This window comes from Paralichthys olivaceus, chromosome 10, assembly GCF_024713975.1.
Source record: "Paralichthys olivaceus isolate ysfri-2021 chromosome 10, ASM2471397v2, whole genome shotgun sequence".
Lineage (NCBI taxonomy): Eukaryota > Metazoa > Chordata > Actinopteri > Pleuronectiformes > Paralichthyidae > Paralichthys > Paralichthys olivaceus.
The window spans coordinates 2,969,620-2,990,338 of record NC_091102.1 but is presented as its reverse complement, the minus strand read 5'-3'; the positions used below and the strand labels follow the sequence as shown (position 1 = coordinate 2,990,338).

General features: G+C 43.8%; 2 protein-coding genes and 2 long non-coding RNA genes across 5 annotated transcripts; 2 read left to right on the top strand and 2 right to left on the bottom strand.

Annotated features, from left to right (window-relative positions):
* Positions 1–1,011: 1,011 nt before the first annotated feature.
* On the bottom strand, positions 1,012–12,136 carry epsti1 (epithelial stromal interaction 1). 2 transcript variants are annotated; one of them, XM_020107581.2, is made up of 10 exons: positions 11,887–12,136; positions 11,129–11,187; positions 10,922–11,005; positions 10,737–10,810; positions 10,448–10,531; positions 8,182–8,255; positions 6,987–7,071; positions 4,144–4,205; positions 3,573–3,775; positions 1,012–1,528 (listed from the first exon to the last, which is right to left on the bottom strand). In XM_020107581.2, exons 1-10 carry the CDS (start codon positions 12,081–12,083, stop codon positions 1,383–1,385), a joined length of 1,068 nt encoding a protein of 355 aa, XP_019963140.2. In that variant the 5' UTR covers positions 12,084–12,136; the 3' UTR covers positions 1,012–1,382. The 2 variants fall into 2 exon arrangements, with proteins under 2 accessions (XP_019963140.2, XP_019963141.2); XM_020107582.2 differs by having other exon boundaries at positions 11,129–11,182; positions 11,887–12,115.
* Positions 4,768–9,059, top strand: LOC138411777 (uncharacterized). Its single transcript, XR_011244277.1, has 3 exons — positions 4,768–4,843; positions 8,792–8,843; positions 8,922–9,059. It is a non-coding gene; the product is annotated as an uncharacterized lncRNA (long non-coding RNA).
* Positions 11,706–18,147, top strand: LOC138411776 (uncharacterized). The gene is made up of 2 exons (XR_011244276.1): positions 11,706–12,194; positions 16,223–18,147. It is a non-coding gene; the product is annotated as an uncharacterized lncRNA (long non-coding RNA).
* On the bottom strand, positions 12,934–19,974 carry idh1 (isocitrate dehydrogenase (NADP(+)) 1). The gene is made up of 9 exons (XM_069532568.1): positions 19,774–19,974; positions 18,676–18,805; positions 16,245–16,536; positions 15,372–15,474; positions 14,849–15,026; positions 14,587–14,738; positions 14,366–14,506; positions 14,102–14,264; positions 12,934–13,816 (listed from the first exon to the last, which is right to left on the bottom strand). Exons 2-9 carry the CDS (start codon positions 18,795–18,797, stop codon positions 13,723–13,725), a joined length of 1,245 nt encoding a protein of 414 aa, XP_069388669.1. The 5' UTR covers positions 18,798–18,805; positions 19,774–19,974; the 3' UTR covers positions 12,934–13,722.
* Positions 19,975–20,719: the final 745 nt, after the last annotated feature.

Sequence of the window (20,719 nt, the reverse complement as noted above, 5' to 3'; positions counted from 1 at the left end):
ACCAGCAACTGCCGCTAATTAATGAACCCAGTGTGAGGGTATTGTGGGTATTTCCAGGTCAAACTCGTAGCTCCTCTGTCTCTCTGGGGAAAAAGTGGGTTCACAAATCTTTCCTTATTATCGTCACATTTTTTCCTCACAGGCTGTTGATGAAGAAAATATGGTAATGCTTAAATTTACAGCTCTGTGTTTGTTTTTCAATTTTCCCAGTAATTTCCTCTGGTGTGTCCTGGAAAGAACTCAGGAATTTGGTGCAGATTTTTAAAGGTGCTCCACACAAACGATTTACATTTAACTTATGGGAGATCTTTGTAGTTTTTGTTGTTAAAATCCTCACATGTGCAGAGCTGACACGAGTTCAGGCATTTTCTGGATGACATCAGCCCTGAATGACTTCATGCTAGAGTAGAAGAGGGGATTTTGTCGGTCCCCCGTGTCGAGAGCACCACCCTTTGTTCTTTGTTGCCTCGGTCAGGTGATAACATCTCCGCTGCTTCTCTGCTCAGCCGCGATACAAAGCTGCCAATTTTAGCTCCGACCCACCTGGAAACCCCACCCGGCTTTTATCAGCGCACCGGACAAACTAAAACAGCAGGAATTCACAAAAGGGTGTTTTATGGATGTCGTCTGAGGATTTTACGACTTGAGCTGCGTCCTCACTACGCTGTTTGTGTTTGGAAACACACGAACTCTGCTACGGATATGTCTGGCGTCCTCACTAGATACAAATATGGAGATGGCGCTCGGCCTGTTTTAGCTTAAAACACTCTGTGGCTGCGTTTTTGTCTGGACGGGCAGAAAGTGAGATGTTCAGAAGCGATGACGTGGACACACACATCCTCTTGCTTATCAAGAGGGACACGGGGGATCGTTTTAGTTTGAGAATGTTGTGAAGTGCAGCCTTGGACTCTAATCTTATTGGTATTTGAATCTCTCCTTGTCCTTAAAAAATCCTGCTATAGATGCATCACATGTGACTTTGATTATAAAACAAACAAAAGACATCATGTGTTTGGGTCGAGCATTTTTCCATCTGCACACACTGATTTAATTAAGAGCCCAAAATATGATCTGAAGCTGATGAGTCATGGCGATGACCTTTAACTAAACTGGTGAAAACGCTCATCAGCTCGTTGTCGGGGCAACATCCCAACATGACTCACCGGAGCAGACAGATACAACCACTCAGTGATTAATAGCATAATCAAAAACACATTACGAGACGCTCCCCTGTAGGTACATGTCATGCAGTTGATTTCTTCCATCACCGATTTCTAGCTTCTCTGAAACGTCACAACGCTGATTACACATTTTATTTGCTGCAACTCCTGAACCACCAAACACAATATTACTAGAGTTGTCCCATTGAAGAAGCGTGAAATTCAAGAGAACGTGCAGGTGAGCAGAGTTAAGGCCTCCTCAAAGTCGCCGTTGCACTGGAGGAGGATGTCCTGCAGGAAGACTTGGCTGCAGTCTGGAAATCTGTTCATCAGTTTCATCAGGTCCCAGTCATGGTCTGGATCCAGCTCTGGAAATCACACAGGAAACAGTATTAGAGCTCAAGCACCAACTTTGCCATCAATATGACACGTTCTTCTGTATGAACTGCAATTCTATGTTTGAAATCCGTCTGGTATATGGGTGTGGCTAAAGGTCCCCTCCACACGTTTCCCGGTGAACAGTTATCAAAGATTGTGGTTTTCGTGAAATCTTCATGGCCGTTGCTGTTTCACAATGTGAAACAGGAAGTGGAAAAAAGTGGAAAGCTCTCGTGCTCGAAAACTTCACTCATCTTGAAAATGTACTTCTGAAATGTACAGCGGATTCAACACCAGCACGTTTTGCGAATGAAAATTCAAAGACACACGAATCCAATCCAGATTTTTTTGAAAAAAGCCTTTTGGAGCAATCGGCTTCACCCAACAGGAAGTCAGCCATTTTTAAGTTAGTGGTCATTTTTGCTGATTTACAGCCACAGACCGATCCAACAGCAGTAATCAGATGGTGTTCACCTCTGTGCACAGAAAGTCAGACCCGGCCATCAGCCGACCGGACAGGAGATTGGCTCGGACAGGTAATGACAGAACTTGAAAGACCTGATCTACAGCGACGGTTGCAGCCCAGCATGGAGTCAGAATGTTGTGGGATTCCGACAAGCAGTTAGCGGTACCCACAGCGGCCGTGCCAGGACTGGGGGTTTGAAATGCTCTCGGGTTTTTTAGCTTTAACCCTCGCTCTGGTGAAATCTGGTGTTCATGGACAGTTATTCGATAATGAAAGGCTTTGGAGAAGTAGGACAAAGAACGGCTCATAAACTGAACTTCACTCAGGGAATAAAACAACTTATGGAATGTGACTTTTATCCTCTCCGTCTACTAGTGTCTACTTTCCTTCCATCTTTAAAGGAGACGTGTTTCTTTCCTCTACTGTGTTGTATAGGTTTCCTGAGAGTCCAAAGTCTGTTCCTCTCAAACACAGAAAACACAGAAGCTCCTGAAACACCTCGTCCTGACGTTACTTCTGCATCATCGGAATTTTGCATGATGCACACCTAGGAGCTGGTAGGACACGCCCCCTAACAAAGCCAGGTACAGCGAGAGCGGAGGCCGACGTACATACACGTCGCTGTAATTGGGAAAACTACTGCAGCACTAGACACTGAGTTGAAGGATTAACTAAACTGATTTATTTATTTTAATCCTAACAGCGACACAAACAATCCACCAGGTAATTGTCAGATTCTGATAACTTAATAATCGTCCGTTGTTTTCAAGCAAAAAAAAGAGGATTTCTTGCTCTTCACTTTTTTGTCTCTGAACTGGGACAATTTTCTGACATTTTATAGATTGAAATTGGTTAATGAAGGAAATAAGCCAATCAACAGTGAAAATGACTGATAATAACAGAATAATGTCAAAGATGGAGGATGAGTTTCGTGACGTGCACACACATGCAGCCGCAGGAAAAGCTTACATCCAGGAGGTAATGAACGTGATGATCTGAGTTTGTTTTCTTTCTCTCCTCGTGAATGGCAGGTATTCATAGGTAGCCAGTCAGGTATCAGACTCGGTGTCAGTGCGAGCCAGTTTCATAAGGGCGCGACGGTTTGTCTGTCTTGGCTGCAGACGGAGAGTCTGTCGGTTCAGGCCTGGGTTCATCGCTCCTGCTGAATTTTCCTCTTTGACGCGCAGCGTCTGTAAAGTCAGATTTCTACGCGCCGCCTCCTCTCTGCAAACTCACACTTAAATGTTTGATATGTGCTCAGTGCAAAGGAAATGACTTCCTTACTCACGCTGACATTTCCCACAAACTGCAAGTACCAGCAGGATTTAAATGCCAGCAGCTACAGTATCACTACGTACCACGCATAACTTCCTGCCTGCATTTCTGCAGCATGTAAAGCTTTGGATTTAACGCAGACTAAACAAGACAATCACAGTCTTCTAAGAAAGGATGAGGTGGGCAGCTCTTGTCATGTCTGATTTAGGTTCGGTTAACCAGCGCTTAGCTGCACCACAAAAAAAAAAAGGCGTGAGAAACAGGAGAGAGGGATATTCATGTTCTCAGCTCACCAGCTTCCTGTGTCCAGCTATGCTCTGGATCTGGTTTCAGGTGAGCGGGGGGGAGTTGTTGTCCGGTCGATGGAGACGGCTTGTGTTTTAAATCGTTAGAGGCCGCACTGGGCCACTCGGCCTCCTGAACACCTTCCCTCTCCGTCTCTCCCTCGCTCCCAACGCCTAGACCCTGGAGTTTGTCCAGAAAGGCGCAGTTCACCCTGTCAAAATATGACGAATCAAAGAAACAAGGTTCACATAAAAGGAACTAACGTCGTAAAAAACGTGCTGACAGGCTCCAAATGTCAGTGAGCAGGATGTTTGACAACTTTTTAAACTTCTATATCCACCGGGTGAGTTAAGTGCTCACAGACACGTAACGTCCACTGACGTCGTTATTTGAGTTTTATTCCAACAGGATGAACAAAACAAACGATTAATCTTATTGGCTTGAGTTTATAGCTCGGACATTTCAACAGATCCATTAAACAGAGTCTCAGTTTCACTTCTGCACTGACGTGGTCGAAGTTTTTACAAACGTTTGCTGCTAAGTTGGAAATAGAACCTGATTAAATATTAGACTTCCTACCTCTTGTGATCCAGCTGCACGCCTCTCACACTTTTCCCCCGTCGACTCTCCGCAGCCTCTATCTGACAGAAACAGAAGAGGAATCAAACCACAGAAACTTACCAGTATAAACATTATCAGGTCATTATCAGGAGCAACAGTAAATACATAACTGACCCACTGGTGTTCTGATAGAGAAGCTGCAGCTCAGTTTAATGGAGTCTGTAGTTTCTATGCTCTTTGACGTGTATAGTAGAAATGAACTGACTTTTTAATTCTCTAATCCTCGAGCTGTGCATTATTTTTGCTGTTCACATCATCACTTTCTTGTTTGCATATGATGGAACTATGTACAGATCCGATACCACGTCTTTAAATACATTAGCTTCACCCTGATAAAACTGAAATCTCTTCTCCTTCAGTGCTACAGCGGTTGTGCTGTACCGCCACTGGTAAGTACTGGTTTTAGATCAGCGAAGAAGAAGTTATTTCGGTAGTAAACAGAGCAAGTAAACATGTCAGCACTTTGGTAATATTTCATGTTTCTATATCCAAGACTTCATTTTCAAAGTAATTAAAGGAAGTGATTGTTGTGTATTCTTAGATTTATTCATTTGTATCAAACTAAATAATAATTATTCTCCGCATGTGTTTGTTTTTTAAAGGATTTAACCTGAGCCAGGTCGTTCAACAACAACAGGATCCATCACTTCCAAACACGGTGAGCAGCACAGCTGAGTTTTGATGAGTAACACGGAACGTAAACAACCTCTGAAGTTTATGCGTGTGTAAGATTCCACAGAGCAGCTTCGAGGAATTCAAAAAACAGCATCAGGAGCACGAATGACAAACAACACGTAGAGTGGAGAATCTGAGCTGGACATTTTTTCTTTTCTTTCTTCCTGTTGAATAGTTTCATCAGGTGAAAAGAAGCATTTTAAGATTTTTACAGATCAGCCCGACACTCTCCTGCACATTCACCCTCCATTAGCCTCCGTCCTCGGTCTGTTTTCCCGCCCTGGGAGCGCTCAACGGTCGGGGAAGTGGTTATTTAAGATGGCACAAGAGGAAGAAGGAACACATACAACATCTGTACTGCTTCCATCAAAGCTTCGCTTTAAGTCTCCCACTCACACACACTTATAAACACACCACACACACCCACAAATAGAGGATATGGAGGAGAGATCAATCTGTCTCACTGAGCCACGGAGCCACTGCTGAAAGAACAACAGATCCCAGGGTCCCGCTCAGAACCACATCAAGAAGTTTGACTTTTGCTGCTCTGCGGCCAGAAGCTTTTATCTACTGATCTGTGATGTCTATCTGAGAGGAGAGGAGAGGAGAGGAATGGAGAGGAAACAGAGGAGAGGAGATAGATGAGGCGAGATGAAACGAGACAGAACAAGAAAAGGAATTAAAGTTAAGGAAATGAAACAAGAGTGAAGTCAGAGAATAGAAAACATGAGACGAAAACAAGGGGAGACGAGTGGCGACGGAGGACGACACTTAGGAGGGGACGAGTTGAGATGAGGCGAGACAACGTGAAACGAGGAGGCGGCAATGAGGGAGAGGAGAGTGTGTGTTGCTGTCTGTAACCCTTCCATTTAGCCTGTGTGTGTGTGTGTCCCGCCATAAAACAGAGACTTCTTTATTACTGTAACTGCTTTCTCTTTCTTCCTGCACCACAGTTTGACCCTCGCTCTCTCCCCCCCTCCCTCCCTCCCTCCCTCCTCTCGCCTGCTGAAAGATTTGCATCAGGTCCATGTGAGAAAAAGAGAGAAAAAGAAACGCACAACAATGAGAAAAGCCCCCGAAAGGAAAGCATTTCCTCTGTCGGCCGAGGGAGCTGCGTGTGCAGTTTTAACAGCGCTGTCAGTCACCACATACAGTAACACGCTCCCAGCAGGACATGATGAATACCGTGCACGCTCTCCGCTGTAACACCACCGACGGGCTGGGTGGAGGAGCACAGACACGATGAGCACAGAGTCTCCGACAAAAGCTGTCAACGCTTTCTAATAAATGTTTTCTCAGCTAAAGATAGACGTGACCTCTTTCCATTTAAGTCACGTTGACTTGGAGATTAATAGCAGCAATTATCCAGTTGATTAGGAGGAAAGTTATTTACAAGGAGGGTCAGTGGGTGCCCTGTTAGACGGTGGAGTCATGTGACTGGTTGGCGAGGAGCTAGGGCGGTACTTTTACTGGTAAAGGTTGTTCCACTGGGCTTCGTCCTGTGCAGAATCCTGTCGTGTTGTGTCTCAGAGTGAACTCTGGGAAGTCCCTTGAACTCTGTGAGCCTTCCACTCGATCCCTCCCAGGAAAGCCAAACAGACGGAGAGGAAGAGCGGCTGAGAAAAGAGAAGAAGGAGGCAGAGAAAACAAAGGAGAGTGAGAGACAGATGCATTAAGAGGCAGGGGAGAGGAAAACGCAGATGTCCACTCCTCTGTGTGTTTGTACTTCCTTTTGCTCAACTGTGAGCCACCCCCCCACGCCCTCGGCTCTGACCAGGAGGTGATAGCGGGGGGGGATCGGGCTCCTCACTCCACCCGGGGACGCTGCTTAATACCTGCACGGCCCTGGATGATGAAAACTCCGCACCCGAGGGTATTTACTCAGAAAACAGCTCGGAGACGCAGATGTACCGGTGTGAAGCACCACAGAGCTTCGACCACACAGCCACAGATATGAGGCTCAGCACTGAACCCTGGGAAAAGTGTGTGTGCACATAACATGTCTACATGTGCACACGGATGCATAGTGTGTACAAGCACATACATCACACACACACACACACACACACACACACACACACACACACACACACACACACACAGATATTATGCGGTTGCTGGCTCACTCTGGATGACGTGTGTGTGGCACCGCTGGATGACAGTGGATCTGGGGCTGTCCTCTCAAACCTCTGCAGAAAACTGTCCTTCTTCCTGCAGGAAACACACACATGCACATTTCAAAAATAATGACGGGGGGATTCATTTACTCCACAGACACTCCACAGGCCCACAAGGTCGACCAAGTTTGTTTGTCCCTCGCTGACACCACTCTCCCGGTTCACCAGCATGTCCCACTCCATCTCCTTTGTCCCTTCTCTAAATGTCTTCATTGTTTTCCTCAGGTTCACAAATTCTTCGGCTGTCTCCTTCTCGTGTTTGTCTTGACAGGAAGCCAGGGATGCTACTTGACAAACAATTTTGTCTCTGAGTCAGCCATGCATAATAAAACTCTGTTGGAGAATTTGGTATCAATAACTTGTGTAGACAAGTTTTCCCACTGACAGAAGTAAGTTGTGTAACGTTTTCTACGGCTCTTCAGGAACTGTGACTAAAGAGAGAGGTGGTGTGTCTCCACTTTCCAGTCTGTGTAAAAAGCAAAATAACAAAAAGTTCCCCTCAGGGTGAATTGTAAAAAATCTTCCAGCTCATTAGATCAAAATGAAATCATCCAACTTTAGTTTCTGAAAATATACAGTACAAACAAAAAGAAAATGCTAACATGCTAACACTCACTCAAACAATTAACTTTATGAAAGTCAATTGATCCTGTTCAATATCTTTTCTTTTTTCATTTCTGATTGTGGCTCAGAAGCTAGACTTGGTTAAATGTTGATTCCAGTCTCTCGACCCCACGTTGCCCCTGACATTGTGCCGACAGTGAACGAACGATGTGTGACAGAGAAAGTGCAGCGCTGTACGAACCAAGACTAGATTACTGCTGTATAAATACCACACAATACTAAATATAATACTCTTCACAAACAACAGGCTGTTCACACGTTAGTTGGTGAAACTAAAGGTGAACTTCATGTCACCGCTCTTCATTTCTCTCCAGGTATTCACAAAGACACAACAGAGAACTGATAATTACAGGTCAGCAGAGGAGCAGACGTCGGGCGCTTCCTTTGCAAAGCACCAGAGATGGTGTCATCTGATGCTGCGACCGAGATCCATTGCAGAGCAAGAAAGAACAACACAAAAACAACACAATACCGCACAGTGACAGTGATGAGGCCCAGGTGAACCTGATCCAGGGCTGACCTGAGGTGATCCTGCTCCAACTGCTGCTTCCTCCTCTGCTGCTCCTGCTCCTCCCTCTTCGCCTGGCGCTCGGCCTGCAAACGCATCACAGCGGTCACGTAACACGCAGCCATCATATGAGTGCAGCTTTGTGATCGCTGGGCACGGTGACGTTTAAAATGATACTTGAGAGCTGAGCTTCCGGTTATAGCATAGACTGAGTGACACTAAAGCAAGCAGAGGGGGGAAGAGTGGGATCGAACCACCGAGCTTCCGGTGAGAGGATGACCACTCACCCCCCTCAGCCACAGTTACCCCACATGTACTTGCAATGCTCGTCTGATATGAAAGAACATAACTTATGATAACATGAGCTGAGGTTTAATAGCGTATGAACAATCCCCAATTAAATAATTAGATAATAATCATTAATCAATGAATTCTAATAGTCAAAAAAACAACACTTATATATAAACACAATTTAAAATAAATTCAAGTATAAAATACTCACTATGGTGCATCAACCTCTTCAAATCATCCTCTTTTTATTTGCAGTGTTGTGATGAAACATATATTAGTCACTAAATCCTTCATCTCCATGTAACTTCAAATATTTGAATTTAAATTTCAGATTAAATGGTGGCAGCTCTGACGTGTGCAGCTGAACCGTGGGATGTGTTTCTGTGAGTATGACTCGTAAAAATGATGACGAGGTCTTTATGGTTTAAACACTTAATAATCCTCGGTCTGGTATTTTACAGTCTCTCTGTCCAAATCTTGCCCAAACTGAAGTGGGTCTTCGGGTTTCACATGCATCCGTCTACTTGCTGGATTAGCAGGACATTCCTATGGCTTCACAGAGGTCATGGCGCAACAGGAAGAAGGGTCTGCGGAGAACCGCTTCGGTCCTCGGCATCAATCACCCCTCCGCATTAACAGTAGCGGTCCATTAACTGCTATTAGAGGACGAGCACGGAGGGAGACATGGAGGAGAACACGTGTGAAAGCAAAGACAGCGGCTGGAAACACACGAGAACATTAATGAGGTCGTTGGTTTGTTGTGAGACAAGAGGCGGAGAGGTGCACAGCAGCACTGACGCTTGTCTCCACTGACATCTAGAGGCCGAACATGGTTCTGTTTGAGGGAATCACGTCATTTTCTGACCATGATTCTTTAAATGCTGGAAAACTTTTGTCTTGTTGTCTGTTTTGTTCGTGTCCTTTTGATGCAGTGTCCACTTTGTCTGATGCACCTGTTCCTCCGTGACCCTGAGGTGACCTCTGACCTCTGACGGAAAAGGTCTGTGGCTGCTATCAACACATTTAACGGGAAGGAAGTGCTGTCAGTGTGTCGGGAGTTGAACTTCATGGCTATTCTAATCATGTCTTTAAGGATTGACTTTGTGTCACAGTGGTACAGTGGCCTGTCACCTCCCAGCTAGAAGGTTTTACAGTTCGAGTCCCGCCATGTGAACCTATGTTCCTTTAAATAATGGATAGATTGAGATCTGTCGGCATGGTGGTCCAGTGGCCCGGAAGAAGGTTGTGGGTTTGAACCTGACAGCTCACTGGGCCTTGTTTTTATTGAGTTTGTCGGATAGAGTCTGGTTCAGATTATAAACATTTAACTGAATTAAAACATTACTTTCTTTAAATGATTAGAGTTGAGATTGAGATTCTCTTCGTGCAAACCTTCAACAATTTTACCAGAATGCACTGCAGCCTCAGTGAGAGGCGCATCTCTTACTCTAACTATTGAAACTGCAATTTCTCTTTCCACCAGCAGCCTCAGCCCTCGAGCCTGAGCGCGGCGCATTCCTGACGTGGGACTCTGGGGTTTGTCAAAAAGCACTCTGGGAAATACAGGAAACCATGAGCTGACCGAAACAGAAACAGGTTGGAGGGGCCGAGGGACGGAAGAGACGCCAAACCAAGCAAATTATCACTTCATTTTAAAGTTGAGTCTTCGCTGTTATAGAAATATGTTAGTGGGTGATTTTTATGAAAGGAATGAATGCTTTATTTTCATAGATGATGAATTTGGGGCACCGAGGTCGTATGCACATTTATCCACTCACATGAGATCACTCTGACCTTTGACCTCCAGTCAGAACTTAGGGCAGAGAAGCGTCGCACCTTGTTGAGCCTTACGAGGCAAATTCAGATTCGTGAGTATGATTGAATTTGATTGACTTTTAAATTCTAATCAGCTCATCTTTGAGTCCAACTGAACGTTCGTTTCAAATTAAAAGAAATTATAAAAAAGAAGCAGCTGATCGTTTCTCACCTTCTCCCTCTGCTCTTCTTTCATCTTCTGTTGCTTCTCCTCCTCTTCTTTTCTCTTCCTCTCGTCCAGCTCTTTCTGTTTCATCTGTAAAAACAACAACTTATGTTAAACATTTATTTGTCACGTTTAAGAAAAATGTAAAAGTAACGGCCTGAAACATTTTACTTCAGTTGTCAGCCCTGGTTTGTTTCATTGCACCATATGTTTGTAATATTCTGGATTAATATATATATATATATATATATATATATATATAGTTAAATGTAAATACAGCTGATGAAGCTCGTACCCTCTTCTGCACTTTGGAGCAACGTAAATCCATCTGTTGCTTCTGTCTGACTTCAGCCAGTGTTGCGTTGCCACCTTTAATAATAGAACAGCAGGTCTCACCACATCAGAGTAGACATGACAGAGTAAATGTGATGTTTTAAATATGGTTGGGTGCTCGGATGGGAATGTGAAGCGTTGTTTTACCGAGCGTCTCTGGCGTCACTTGCACGTATGGAACTCTTTGAGCCTCTCTCTGCCTCTGAAGCATCTCTTCTCCTCTTTGAGCCACTACAACAACAACAGAGTACTTCATTAGGTGGGACGAAAACTCCAATATGTACAAGGATCAAAAAACAATAGTGAAAATACAGGAGGTGGGATTGTGGAAAGCGGCGTCAGTGTCAGCCCTACCCATTTGTATTTGGCTCCGTCTGGTTTCATTAGGAGGGAACATGGTGAATGCACCTGAGCTGAAACACAAGGAGCTCATCAGTAAACAAGTTTCCCTGCTCTGTCAGTCGTCTTACGTTCTATTGAACTCAATAAAATTCAAGATTTGACTCCAGATCAAAAGCTCGATGATGAAAGTCGGAGAAACAGTTTTGTTTATGTTTAAGTGATTTATTAAATTCTGAGTATAAGCTGTAGTATTTTTACTTTACTCAAGTATTTACGATACAACACGAGCTCACAGGGAAACATCAAGAATGAGCTTCACATTAAAAATAATGATATGATGATATGATGCTGCGTTCAGGGGAGATCTGACTCTTATCATTCTGTTCAATTCAAACTGCAGCAGGAGTGACGGAGTATTTTCACATCAGAGGAGGAGTTCGTGGATTCAAATGTAACTTTAAACCACATCCCGTTTATCACTGACCGTTTTATTTTTCTAAATGATTTATTTCGGGTTAAACCTCCGAAGCCACAGAGGGGACACACATCTGGAATTTACATGGAACAGTGAAGGCAGCATTTATGTTTCGAAACGCAGGAAACGAAAGTGAAAGTGAAGAAGAAGAAGAAGAAGAAGAAGAAGAAGAAGAGCAGAGAAACCTGCGACAACTAAAACCTGATCAGTTAGAGAATTCAGCTCAAGCTGTCTCTGTCCCAGACTTCGTGAAGAAGTAGATAAGAATGAATAAGAATTCAAAGTGGGGACTCACTACTGAGGCTGTCTGTCTCCTGCCTGAGGACCAGCGGAGTGTCCCTGAGCAGATCCAGATGTTGGGTTGTCTCCAGATGTTTGTGCCTCTTCCTCGGTCAGGTGGTTGTTTCTGACGGAGTTCAGCCGAGGAGGACGAGCAGGGTCCATCGTGAAGACACTGTCAGTCCAGCAGCTGCTTAGACTGTCCTCTATCATGTCATGATTCTGCCGCCGCAGCCAATAGCAGCTCAACGCAACAGCGCCACCTACTGGAGTAGAACAGTGGGAGCGGTTTTTGTCATGATGGAAGTTAAAGGCACAGTCATGGTGAGTCAGACATTTTGCTGTAAACCTTGATTTCCTATGTTGACTTTACATGACATAAGAAATAAATGAAAAGAAAATCAATCAGAAGCTTTATTGATAATCAATGAATACATTAATATTAAAATAAATACATTCATAATAATCTTTGTTTTATTGCTTTATTTTAGCCATTGTCTCTTGTATTAACGTGTATCTATGTCTGTGAAGCTCTTTGTAAATTAATTAATGTTAATATTATTATAATCAATATCCCATCACATGAGATTTCATTCTTGATGACTTGTGTTAGTATTTTACACATTTCTTTTCCACTTAAATCACAAATTGAAAACCAGAACAAAATGTGTTATTATTGTACAGATTCAAAGTCTTTGTGTCGCTGTCTGTGTCCATCTCAGTTTTGTGATGTGTGGGTCTGCACAGGCTGCGACTTGATTTGATAAACTTTTTAAAAAGACAATTTTGGAAAAGTACGGCAACGGTTTATTAAGTAAAAAACTTTTTAAAAATAAAAGAGCTCAAGTAGGTTCCTGTCTTTAGTTTACAACTTTAATGGCATGATTATTCTTCAAGTTTAATATCTACAGGTAAGAGACATCTGACCTGTACTGTACATAATGTACTCAGTGTGATTATACTAAGAATAACTACATTGACACACACTTTATTGTAAAGTCAGAATAAAACCACTGGTTTTAAATCACCAGCTCATCATTTCACCTCAAGAACGACACACACCTTTACTCGAAACCTCATTTATTATGCGTCATCGTATCACACAGGGATCCAACAGGTAAAGTTCTGAGTACAAACCATCGTGTTCTGTCAGGACATGATGACAAAGTGGAGATTAAAAGACACGCACACAAAGGAAGTACAAATAAATACACTTCTTGCACCAACTGTGACTGGTAAAGTTGATGCTAGTGTAAAATCTGCGTCACGTAGTCTGAAGAGTCAGAACCTCTGTGATTAATAACGACAGCGTCGGTCCATAAATGATCTGTTTGATGATGAATAACAGTGAACATTTCACGGTGTATTGATCTAGCATTACAAGACGTAGAGACGGGAATCAAACCCGTGACTTTGACACACAGGGAATAAGGCAGCGAGGGTCTGAAGTCTCTCAGACCAACTCTGTCCTGTCTCGCACAGATCAACATATACTGAGGACGCACATGGCGCTCACTGCAGGGGACCTAGTGCAGTTAGGGTAAACAAGGCCATTCGTCCAGCTTCATTTCTGGACATGATTAATGTTTGAGTTGTGGCGTCATCGCCTCGGTACGACTTTTTGTCTACTAGCGATGCATTAACAGGAATTCGTCTTCAGGACGAGGCCACCAGGTTATTTGGACACTAAGTTAAGGAATGACTCGATGTCCTGGCGTCCAGCCCTCGCTCCTCCCTGCTCCCGTGTTGACTGCAGCGGCTGTGTAGACGTCTCTGTGTGCATGAGTGTGTGTTTTATTTAGTGTGTTTGTGTCAGTGTGTTTGAGCTGCAGGAGGCGCAGGAGGTGTGAGATCACAGCTTGGGGTGGCTGGCCAGCTTCATCTTCAGGTTTTCCGCCAGTTTGTCCAGGAACTCGAAGGTGTTCAAGTAGTCAGCACGTTTTATACTGCAAACAGGAAGAGAGGAAAATTCATTAGTTTCATTTTCCTTTGTTTGACTGCAGAGTTAACCCGTCACACGGCCAAATAATCTGAGCCAAACATCCGCACCAAGCAAAGGTCCCGACCAGAATTCTTCTCTTCCCACCATTTAAATTGTATTTGTTCTGTGTAGATGTCTCTTACATTGACCGTAGGTTCCCAAGGACGGGTTGTCAGACAGTAAATAAACATTTAAAAACAGGTTTTAATGGAGAAACATAAACCGAGCGTTAGGTTTTGAGGAGACTAACTTTGGGAGCCCTTTGATGCAGATCGCCAAATCCTTGGTCATGAAACCAGCCTCGATGGTCTCGATGCAAACGGCCTCCAGTGCCTCGGAGAACACTCGCAGCTCTGTGTTGTTGTCCAGCTTCGCTCGGTGGAGGAGACCCCGCGTCCACGCAAAGATGGAAGCTGTAGCCGACAAGTGTAGGAACATTTAATGTGTGTAATAATAACCAAGATTATTTGTTTGGCGTGTTGCCGAAGCCCAGGTGTGTGCGCTGCTCTCCTACCTATGGGATTAGTGGAGGTCTCTTTTCCCTGCTGGTGTTGTCTGTAGTGGCGGGTCACCGTGCCGTGGGCGGCCTCAGACTCCACCGTGCGTCCATCAGGACAGATCAGCACACTGGTCATCATACCCAGGGAGCCGTAGCCTGAAGCATCACAGAAACCCCACGTTAGCAAAAGAAAGTTTCAAACCAACAGATAAAAAAAAACTCTTCACATATCCCACCTTGTGCCACAGAGTCCGACTGCACGTCTCCGTCGTAGTTCTTGCACGCCCAAATGAAGCCTCCATCGGACTTCATGGCCTGAGCCACCATGTCGTCGATCAGACGGTGCTCGTACCAGATGCCTTTGGCCTCAAACTTAGCACGATATTCTCTGTGACACACAAGAGGGTTGTTGTGATCTGATCTATGGTGGAGTGTGTTGCAGTTGTGTGCTGAGAGACAGACGGTGCATGTGCGATTGAGGACTGAGTCTGTCCTTACTTCTCGTAGATCTCCTGGAAGATGTCTTTGAAGCGGCCGTCGTACTTCTTCAGGATGGTGTTCTTGGTGCTGAGGTACAGAGCCCAGCCTTTGGTCAGAGCCATCTGGAAGGAGCTGTGGGCAAAGTCCCTGATGGATTTATCTGTGTTGTACATCGCCAGAGCTACACCGCCAGTGCCTGGACGGACACACACAAATGAGTTCAGTCACAAACACAGCATCACATAGAGACGCACAAATGAACAAAGACAAACTTAGCGTGTTCATTATTTTTGATGTGCAGTCTGATATGTTTCAACCCATTTAAACTTTAAACAAAAACAGACAAGCTGTATTTTAGATTCTCCCAAAGCTTTTCAGTGGAGCCAGCAGAGCTGAAGTATAATGACTTAAGAATATCTACATCATGAAAGTCGGCATCTGCGCTTTAAGATATTTTTCATTCGAGGCCGATGTTTGTGTGTTTGCTGAGATGTATCTGGTCTGACCCACTGAAGCAGGACCGTGTGTCAAGCTTTCTTACCCTCAAATTCATAAACGTGATATTTAACCGGCTCGCCGTCTGTGGGTGTGTAGGTGATCTCCACTTTCCCAGGCCCGGACACCACGAAGTCTGTGGCTTTGTACTGGGGGGGGGGGGGGGGGGGGGGGGAATAAGAAATTAAAACAGGAACCCATTAAACCTCACTTGGTACGAATAGACACCCTGGAACATGACGGAAAATATGCATCAAGAGCACATCGATAAAAATGTGGCTGCAAGGAAAATATACTCCAACAGGGTATTCAGAGTTTAAATAAAGGACGTAGAAAGAGACGATGCAATTATCAAAGGTGATTTCTGTAAAATAATAAAAACTAAACGTTGTGCAAACAGCAGCCTGACGACACTTCAGTCGACCGTCTCCTCTGAGGGGACAACTGTTGACTTTGGCACACGCTGACGTTACAGCAGCTCGGACAGGCTGCACATTATGTTCCACAGGACTCTTGAGCAAATACAATTATTAACGGAGTCTCTCCCACAATGTGAGATTTAAGTGGAACTTGCTAAACTCGTACATGAGTTCACAGAGCGAGCAGCCAGTTTGGATTTTTAATGCCCTCGGGGTGTTTCAGCCATTTTGTAAGATAATATGTTTGGTGTTAAAATGACTCTCATAATTTCTACAATGTTAAAGTCACTCGTTAAAGCTCTGGTCCTGCAGTTTGAGTTCCCTTCAGATTAGGATTATTTTTCGACTGCGACCTTTTTGTTTTGAGCTGTAAACGTTTGTCTTCAGCTTTTATACAGTGAAACATGATCCATATTATCTTTTCAGCCTTCGTATCGATACAACACAAAAACAAATGTTATCCTGCTTTACTTTGCAGTTCACACAGCGCAAAGACACACCTGGTCTCCGTGGGCGTGTCTGCCAATGATGATGGGTTTGGTCCAGCCGGGCACCAGGCGGGGGATGTTCTTACAGATGATGGCCTCTCGGAACACCGTCCCTCCCAGGATGTTACGGATGGTGCCGTTGGGCGAGCGCCACATCTGTTTGAGCTTGAACTCCTCCACTCTGTGCTCATCTGGTGTGATGGTGGCGCACTTGATGCCCACGTTGTAACGCTGGACGGCCTCCGCAGCGTCGACCGTCACCTTATCGTCAGTCGCGTCGCGGTTCTCCATGCCGAGGTCATAGCTTTGAAGAGAACACAAAGAGAACAGTTTGAACTCGTGGAACCGGAGAGTCAGCTACTCAGAGAAACACACTGAACTTCTGAGATCTGCGACAATGAAATTCCTACGATTCAGATCAGAGATAGTTCTTGTTATTGTTTTAACAAAATATGTAATAAACAACCAGTTCTAGATGAAGTTTTTATGTGGATGCAAGTAAGAGAATGAACTTGTATATAAACATATATGAAAGCACTTCTAGCTTCAACTGCAGAGGCACGAGACACACGACAAACACTCCACTTCTAAAAGTGATTATTTACACTCAGCCGCCCTGCGGGACAAACTAACAGAGCACTGAAAGGGTTTTTTAGTATTGCTAGTGGTGAATGTTAGAGCACAGGCTGTGATTTGAACCATAATCACTGTGTCAAAGGACAAGAACGACATTAACATGTGGTGAAAGAGAGAGCGAGCTTGTTCCCAGCTTGATGAATAACTCAAAACGCTGTCAGGGCTTTAGTCACTCCATATCTTGGCTAATTATATTACTCATGAGACACGAAACTCTGCTCCCATCAAGAATATCCATTAACCTCCTGCCCCAGTTCCTCCGCCCGCTCCTGAAACTCTGATTCTTTTAGGCCTGACTGTTACTGGGGGATCTGCAGAACACAGTCAGCTAATGAAGACAGGAAACAAGGAATCTGTTGTGTAATGAAAACTGGCGTTCTGTCAACACGAGGGGAGGCTGATCCACTTGTTAAGTCTCTGGAAGGAAGTAGTAAGAGGAGGAAGTACCCCTCACCTTAGCTTATCATTCTTATCATTCTCTTCAAGCTGTGTGCTTCCTCGTGCACAAGAGCAGCAATGACCTCTTACCCACTTTCTTCCCTGCCCCTCCCTCAGAGGCCGACACCAAACCACAGCAACATGAAGCACAGACACACAGACACACACAGACACACACACAGGGCATGAAATAGGAAAAGTGTAGGTGTCTGGGCTGACAGGATTAGTGCACGTTAACCGACTGGTTGTAAATGGGCACAGATCAAGTACATGGAACCTGCATCCTCGCATGTGCAGGTTCTCAGAGAGTCTGACCAGGCTTTTAAAAACTGTATGGACTTTTCAACAGATAGCTCTGAGCTAACAGTTTCACATCCTCTACCCTCAGATCTACACTGACCTCATACGGAGGTTACACCAACTGTAACAGCTGAAAAGTTTGAGTCGATGATTTTAACAGGTTCCGGTTTAAGGAGATTGTTGAACAGGTTCTTAATAAGCTGCGTCCATTCAGCTTGCATCACATGTACTTAGCAGAAAACCTGCTCGACGCCCTTTGAGTTAGGACACAGTTTACTCTTTGAGTGTTTTAAACGTTAAAATTAACTTTTTCTATTCTACAAAATGTCCTGAAGACATCTGAACAGCCGGTGGATTACTGTTTGATTTTCATGTGACCTGAGCTATGACAACCTCCCCCTATATTACGAAATCCCTCTTTCCTCACCACATGTCATTAAACGTGTGCAAGACCTGCACAATGAATCATCAACTTTTATAACCCACAAGAAAATACTGTCAAAAATCTTTCACATCAGAGTAAAATAAGAAGGAAACCAAACTCTGACGTGTTGACTCTTTGTGCACACCTCACAGAAATGACTGATTCACATACAGGGATGGTAACTTCAGTGAGTGGAACTTCATGTAAGGGTTATTAAAATAACATACACCTCCGAACAAAGTCCACTTGAAGATAAGAAGAGACACAAGGTTAGATGAGGAACTGGTTCCTCGTGTCACCTGGGTGCTGTAAACATTATTACACAACACTGTAGTTGAGATAGCGATAACAAACCCACAAACCACTTCTTTAGGAGCTGATCAGATGTTCTCATTAGCGTCTTTGCTTTTCCTGCTTTCCAAACAAGTCAAACAAGAAACTGTCACTCCTGCTGGGAGCACTAGTTACCACAGTGCACACTTCCCTACAGCAAAACTGTAATTAAAAAACGTAAATTTTCCTAAAGTATAATCTGTGAAAGTGCCTTTCTATAGACCCAAGAACAGATATTTCAAAAGCTACGTATCCTGAATGTTTGCATTTATCTGCAGCGCCCCAGTAACCATGACACAGAGGCATCCTCACCTGTGCAGGTCGAGCTCCAGGTAGGGCAAGATGAGCTTCTCCTTAATGAGCTCCCAGATGACACGAGTCATTTCATCTCCCTGCATCTCCACCACGGAGCCTGACTTGATCTTCTGAGACATCTTAGAAGCTGGTGAGAGACACAGGGACGCAAGACAAAAAGAGAGATGATGTCAGGGATGAACATGTCATTGTGTGAGAATTAACAAATATTCAAATACAAATTAAATCGGGAAGTTTGTTACTGTCTTTTGTCATATATGAGAGTAAACTAAACTATCTGGGTTATTGGACTGAACTAAAGTATGCTTTCATCATCATCGACGTTTTATAAAAAGATGACTAATAGAGAAAACCACTGGAAACTAATCAATAAAGAAAACAAGCGCAGAAACTGATATCACAAGGAAAAGTGTGACCCTGTGAACGACACTACAGTTCCCTCAGTGAATGAGCTCATTGAAAAACAGTTTGAGTCTGCAGACCAGTGACTCAGCAGGAATTTGCTCCGCAATCCTCTTAAACTCTGGAGAGTTGAAGTAAAACCCAGAGGCTCAAGTTGCACCGGAAGTCTGTGCAGCCACTGTCTTTTCTAAAAGAGAAGAACTGGTACAACTTGTCCATGTCTTTGTTTGAGTTACATAAGTCAGACTGATGGTGGAGTGATGGGGAGGAGACAGACACACTCAGCCAATCCAGGAGAGGAAGGCAAAAGCACCACACTTCATTCATTCACTACTACTGGTGTTAATATTATACTTATAATTAATTTTTAATTCATGTTATTGATGCTGATGATGAATGGGTCATTAAATAACAGAAACATGAAAACAGGAAGGAAGCTGAGGCCTTAAATGATCCTGATGTGTCCTGTTGTCCTGCTCACGACTTCATTTCAATAACGATCATTGGGTTGACTAATATTTCCTGCAGCAAACAGAGACATGTGTTTATTTTACTTCCTGTCATTAGATTGTTTGTGTTGTGGCATCATTAGCATCACTGAGTGAAATTAGCTCGATCGTCTCCAGTGTGTGAACGACGCAGCAGCGGAGACGGTTTGATTTCATCCGGAGTAAAAACGTTTCTGGATCTTACCTGGTTCCGTTCAAAGTTCAGCGACACGAGCGGAGGCGAGGGTCGGAGGAGGGTGACGGTCTGATCGGTGACAACCGGTGGACTGAGCCCGGAGAGGAGACGCCTTCAGCCCGGTGCGACTCACTTCCGCCTCCAGGGTTCTCCCACAGGACACCGGCCAATCAGAGTCGAGGAAGACATCTCGGTAGCCAATCACAGAGGATGAGGATATCTCAGCAGCCAATCAGATAAAACCACGAATGGAAAAGGGGGAGGGATGACTGGGCGGGGTCTGTGAAAACGGATAATTTATTAAAAAATTTAAAAACTTTTTTCCTCTTCAAACTATTTTAAATGTGTTTGTTTTATTTTTAATGTATTTAAATAAACGTTATTTAATCTGTGTGGATAAACTTTTACAATATGTTTTCATGATTAATTCTTATTTGAATTTGTTCTGTTTTAGTTTCTTTGTGAGTTTTCTCATAGTTTTCACAGAAATATTTATGCCGAATAAAAATTGAAAACTAAAATTGAGAAACATGAATGTAGAGTAAAAAAAGTTGTGAGATAAAACAATAAATAAAATATAAAAAATGGGTAAATGGTCCATGATAATAATTTAAATATCAATTAATTCAAAATCAATGTTAAATAAAGAACTAGGAGATTCAATTAAAATAAGGTTATTACATGAATAATACATTTAAAAAAGCATTACATTGCTTTAAGGACTTAATACAGGCGCTTGTTTGTTTCCTAGGTTGTGACAGTTTCCCTAAGATTACTCAAATTAGCTCGAGGAAACAGCGCCCCCTAGCAATGTTATCTGCAGTAAACAGGCAGCCCGTGTGGAGAAAGACGGTATTGCACCGCTGAGGAAGATAAGATAAGATAAAACTTTATTGATCCACACACCGGGGAAATTCAGTTGTTACAGCAGGAAATACGTCAGAGGAAGAGCAGG

What these genes read in the sequence shown, in the direction of transcription:
- epsti1 (XM_020107581.2), bottom strand. Translation starts at nt 12,083, where the DNA reads ATGATAGAGGACAGTCTAAGCAGCTGCTGGACTGACAGTGTCTTCACG. An exon ending in GCTCCAAAGTGCAGAAGAGG is followed by an intron (nt 10,532 to 10,736) that starts GTACGAGCTTCA and finishes TTGTTTTTACAG; the next exon opens with ATGAAACAGAAAGAGCTGGA. An exon ending in AAGAAGAGCAGAGGGAGAAG is followed by an intron (nt 8,256 to 10,447) that starts GTGAGAAACGAT and finishes ATGCGTTTGCAG; the next exon opens with GCCGAGCGCCAGGCGAAGAG.
- idh1 (XM_069532568.1), bottom strand. Translation starts at nt 18,797, where the DNA reads ATGTCTCAGAAGATCAAGTCAGGCTCCGTGGTGGAGATGCAGGGAGAT. An exon ending in CTGGAGCTCGACCTGCACAG is followed by an intron (nt 16,537 to 18,675) that starts GTGAGGATGCCT and finishes TTCTCTTCAAAG; the next exon opens with CTATGACCTCGGCATGGAGA. An exon ending in GACACGCCCACGGAGACCAG is followed by an intron (nt 15,475 to 16,244) that starts GTGTGTCTTTGC and finishes CCCCCCCCCCAG; the next exon opens with TACAAAGCCACAGACTTCGT.